This window comes from Simochromis diagramma, unplaced genomic scaffold, assembly GCF_900408965.1.
Source record: "Simochromis diagramma unplaced genomic scaffold, fSimDia1.1 OVJJ01000216.1, whole genome shotgun sequence".
Taxonomy (NCBI): Eukaryota; Metazoa; Chordata; class Actinopteri; order Cichliformes; family Cichlidae; genus Simochromis; species Simochromis diagramma.
The window spans coordinates 10,725,018-10,729,154 of record NW_024386883.1 but is presented as its reverse complement, the minus strand read 5'-3'; the positions used below and the strand labels follow the sequence as shown (position 1 = coordinate 10,729,154).

Sequence of the window (4,137 nt, the reverse complement as noted above, 5' to 3'; positions counted from 1 at the left end):
TGCAGAGCTACACACCAGGGCCACTGCTTCATCCACGGATCTGTTTTGGTGTTTGGCTCAAACTGCATAAGGTCAGAGCAGCCTTTATGGACCTGAGAATCACCAAACGCTGCAACTCTGAAGTAATTTGTTGTGATTGTGTTTCTTTTTTGAGGAACTGATATAACAATGGATGATTTAGTTGTACTTGCTGTTGAAGAAAAACTCTGGAGGCTTTCAGGACTCTTAGTGTCAATTTGTCTGGTCCAGCCGCACGTGACACACACACACAAATGTTGGCATGCACCACCAGCTGTTCATAGCGAGCACTACAGGCTAATCGGATATTAAGAATTAAGTGGTTTATCTGCATTTTTTACATCCAGCTCTCATCTATTGCTCAGGTTATTGTGGCTCCTTGTCCTGGTACATGTAAATGAAAAGTACACAAAAAATAAGAATGAACATTTTTTAATAATATGAGAGAAAGGGTATACCAAAGCATACTGTTAAATCAACATAAATATCAATTGAAATCAATGTAATGCTCAGTAACTGCATTCACAATAAGTCTAGTACTTCTAGTACTTTAGTTAAGTAAAGAGAAATTCTAACAATGAATTCAACATGATTCTTTTGATCAACATAGTTCAATTGGCAATTTGACTCTGATTGCCAATTATGAATGAATTCCCAGTGTCATAGGAATTACGCACGACTCCTCTGAGCTTGGATAGAGCTCTGAGTAACGTGAAAGAAGCGAAGATTGGGAGGAAGTGTTTCGAGTAAAGGAGTCTGGAAGGGAGAATGACAAATAAGCAGTGAGATTTAAAACACGTAGACTGGAGGCTGATTGGCTTAAAGATGGAGGGCAGAGAGATTATTGGTACAGACCAGTGATGTCAGCAATGAGCTTGATAGCGTGACAAAGTGGAAGTGGTGAAAAGCAAATACTAGCCAGTGAACACTCAGGTAGTAGACAGATGTATAGTTACAGATCTTCCTTATTACGCATAAGCTTCATTAATACTCAATGCAAATAACTTCTTCCATCATTCTCGCCGCACAACGGAAAAACACAAGAGCGTATCACCCAGGTGCCAGTGAGGAATTCACAGGCAACAAACTGCAAAAGAGACATATTTTAAATGTGGTGAGTGACTTCTTTGACTGTTGTCATGGCATGTAAACAGTTGGCCTATATGCATGTATAAACTCCTGTTGATCTACTATGTAGATAATCCATACACACATAATCTATATTATCCAAGTGAAGTGTTTATTAAAATGTCTATTTCTAGATAAAACTGAATTTGGCTGCACACTACACATGCACAACACGAAATAATAAATGTCTTTGTTGTTTCTGATATTCTGATTCTGTCTCAACAGAAAATGATTTCGATCTACGTGATCACAGTAGCTTTGGCAGTGACTGCTGTGGGACAAAGTACACATCAACCTTTTAATAAACTAAGCGCATATTTTGAAGTCATTCATAAAACAATTTTATTAAACAATGGAACAATGGAATTTTTGTCATTTTAGCTTATTATTTAATATGTGGTCTGGTGTTTTTAGGGATATAAGTTTTGTCAATAATGATAAACACAAATGTTTTATATACAGCAATTTCTATTTATTAAACAAATGACATTATTAATTTCTATTTTTGCATGCCATGTCTTTATTTATTAATTTTCTTACCAGGGTCTTCAGAATGCAATCTAACTAAACCTGGACCCCAGACGTGTTTTGGAGTTTTAGGAGAACCACTCGTTTTTTACATACCTACTAAACCACATATGAAGACAAGCTTGAAAAAGAGTACAGAAAAAATTTTAACCTTAATAAATGATACATTAATTAGTCTCAATGAAAAATACAAGAATCGTACTATATTTTTCCCAAATGGAACATTGAAGCTCAAAAAAGCAACAAAACACGACTCTGGAGAGTACAGCATGGAAACACACAGTTCTACTGACGGTGTGTTATTGCACACAGTTAACATCCATCTACATATACTCGGTAAGACTAAAAACATATTCTCTTCAAATTTATGTGCAGTAACATAAAAACAAAATGTGTTACAGATCTAAAATCAGAAATTAAAAAAAAGAAAAAGAAATTTCCTCATCTTGAAAAAGGATGAAAGTGTTAACAGTGTGTGTCGGGTCCAAAATTCAAAACTTGCAGTTTGTTAGACAATTTTTGCAAATACCTATATAAACAGAGTTCACAGATTATGTTGATCATTGTTATTGCTGCTGGCTATACATTATATGAGTTGTCAAATTGATGATTTTTGTGCACACGTTTCAAACACTATGTATGTATGTACTTATAAAGATTATATAGCAACAGATGGCCTGGCAGTGGATCTGATATTGCAATTTGTACTGCATCCATATGTGACTGTGGTGGGGCGTGGCCGGCGGTGCCGTGCAGGGAGGGCGGACGCACCTGCACGGCATCCTTAATCACGTCCGCCAAGTTAAAAACACGAGGACTCAGGGGTTGGGGGTTGTGGTGTGAGGTGATATAAATAAAATGGCTCTAAACACTGATCCCTGGACCCGCCGTGCCTTATTCACACCACAGTGACTATGTCCATATGTTTGTCTTTCAGCTCCTGTGTCAGAACCAGCTGTTACGCAGATGTGTTTGTCACCAAAACAGATGACAGTCAGCTGTTTCTCTGAAGGAGATGAAGTAGAGCTCACCTTGTTTTTGGATGATAACTTGTTGATAAAATCCCAACCCAGCATTGCAGAAAACCACAACATTTCAAATGTTACCATCAGCTTACACGGTCAACTGATGGGACAGTTTATGTGTATTGTCCAAAATATCATCAGCAGAGAACAAACCATCATAATGGATTGGATTTATATAGCGCTTTTCAAGGCACCCAAAGCGCTTTACAATACCACTATTCATTCACTCTCACATTCATACACTGGTGGAGGCAAGCTACAGTTGTAGCCACAGCTGCCCTGGGGCAGACTGACAGAAGCGAGGCTGCCATATCGCGCCATCGGCCCCTCTGGCCAACACCAGTAGGCAAGTAGGGTAAAGGACACAACGACCAGGACAGAGAGCCCAGGGATCGAACCGGCGACCTTCCGGTTACAGATGCGATTCCCAACCCCCTGAGCCACGGTCGCCCCAATCATCCACCTTACAGACTGTACAGGTTTGTATTTCATGGGAATATAAAATTCTATTATGTTTTTTTTTTTTTTTATCTATTGCTTCTACCTGTATGGACAGGTTGGGTTTGAGTAGGGTGACCATATTTTGATTTCCAAAAAAGAGCACACTTGGCTCAGTCAGAACTTTCTTAAAGAAACATATTTAACAAGCTTTTACAAGTCAACAAGTGCAAAAAATAATTTAAAAGCCTCTGGAATTAAATAATGGTACAGAAATAATGCCTCATCCGCATAAGGAAAATTACCAGTACTGGGTACGAGGGAAATTTCTTTTGCAGTTCATCTGAAAAGATGCACTTGGGATCTTATAAACATCATTAGCCATGTTGCTGCGTGCTGTCAGTCTCATCTGTGAGCACATGAACAAGCGCTCACAAAGCAGCAGTTCGGGGATGGCGTCTGTCAGACTACAGGAAAACCTGGACATTTTTATCAATCTCGAAAATCCCCCCGGACGCCCCTGACATTTCTGGGGGAAAAGAGGACGGTTGGTCACCTTAGGTTTGAGAAATTTAACAGTCTACTGTATTAAAAGCAAGGACAAATCAAGTACAGTGAGTTGTTGTAACTCTTTATGTACCATCCAGCATATTTACATGATCTCAGCTCTTAAAGTATAAATATTTGGTTTTTCTAGGTACAACTTCTCTAGTTTCTGTGGTGATTGTGGTTGTACTAACAAGTGTTGCCGCTCTACTTCTCACTTTACTTTTTACTGTTAACTCATTCACTGCCAGCCATTGGCAGTGAATGAGTTAAACCCATTGACTCATTCACTGCCATTGACGGCTATAGACGTCAATGGCAGTGAATGAGTTAATAAAGGTAAGTGATGTTATCTCATGTCTTTATTTGTCTCTTTGAGTTCTGAAAATTAACAAAAACTTTGTCAAATCAGTATGTATGCACATATACAGTATATTAAACATTTCAGAAAGTA

At 38.5% G+C, this 4,137-nt stretch overlaps 1 protein-coding gene across 1 annotated transcript; it reads left to right on the top strand.

The window, feature by feature from the left end:
* The first annotated feature begins 756 nt into the window (after positions 1–756).
* LOC120734095 lies at positions 757–3,661 on the top strand. Its single transcript, XM_040032667.1, has 5 exons — positions 757–1,132; positions 1,372–1,429; positions 1,690–2,010; positions 2,612–2,879; positions 3,541–3,661. Exons 1-5 carry the CDS (start codon positions 1,013–1,015, stop codon positions 3,659–3,661), a joined length of 888 nt encoding a protein of 295 aa, XP_039888601.1. The 5' UTR covers positions 757–1,012.
* Positions 3,662–4,137: the final 476 nt, after the last annotated feature.

What these genes read in the sequence shown, in the direction of transcription:
- LOC120734095 (XM_040032667.1), top strand. Translation starts at nt 1,013, where the DNA reads ATGCAAATAACTTCTTCCATCATTCTCGCCGCACAACGGAAAAACACA. An exon ending in AGAGACATATTTTAAATGTG is followed by an intron (nt 1,133 to 1,371) that starts GTGAGTGACTTC and finishes CTGTCTCAACAG; the next exon opens with AAAATGATTTCGATCTACGT. An exon ending in CATCCATCTACATATACTCG is followed by an intron (nt 2,011 to 2,611) that starts GTAAGACTAAAA and finishes TTTGTCTTTCAG; the next exon opens with CTCCTGTGTCAGAACCAGCT.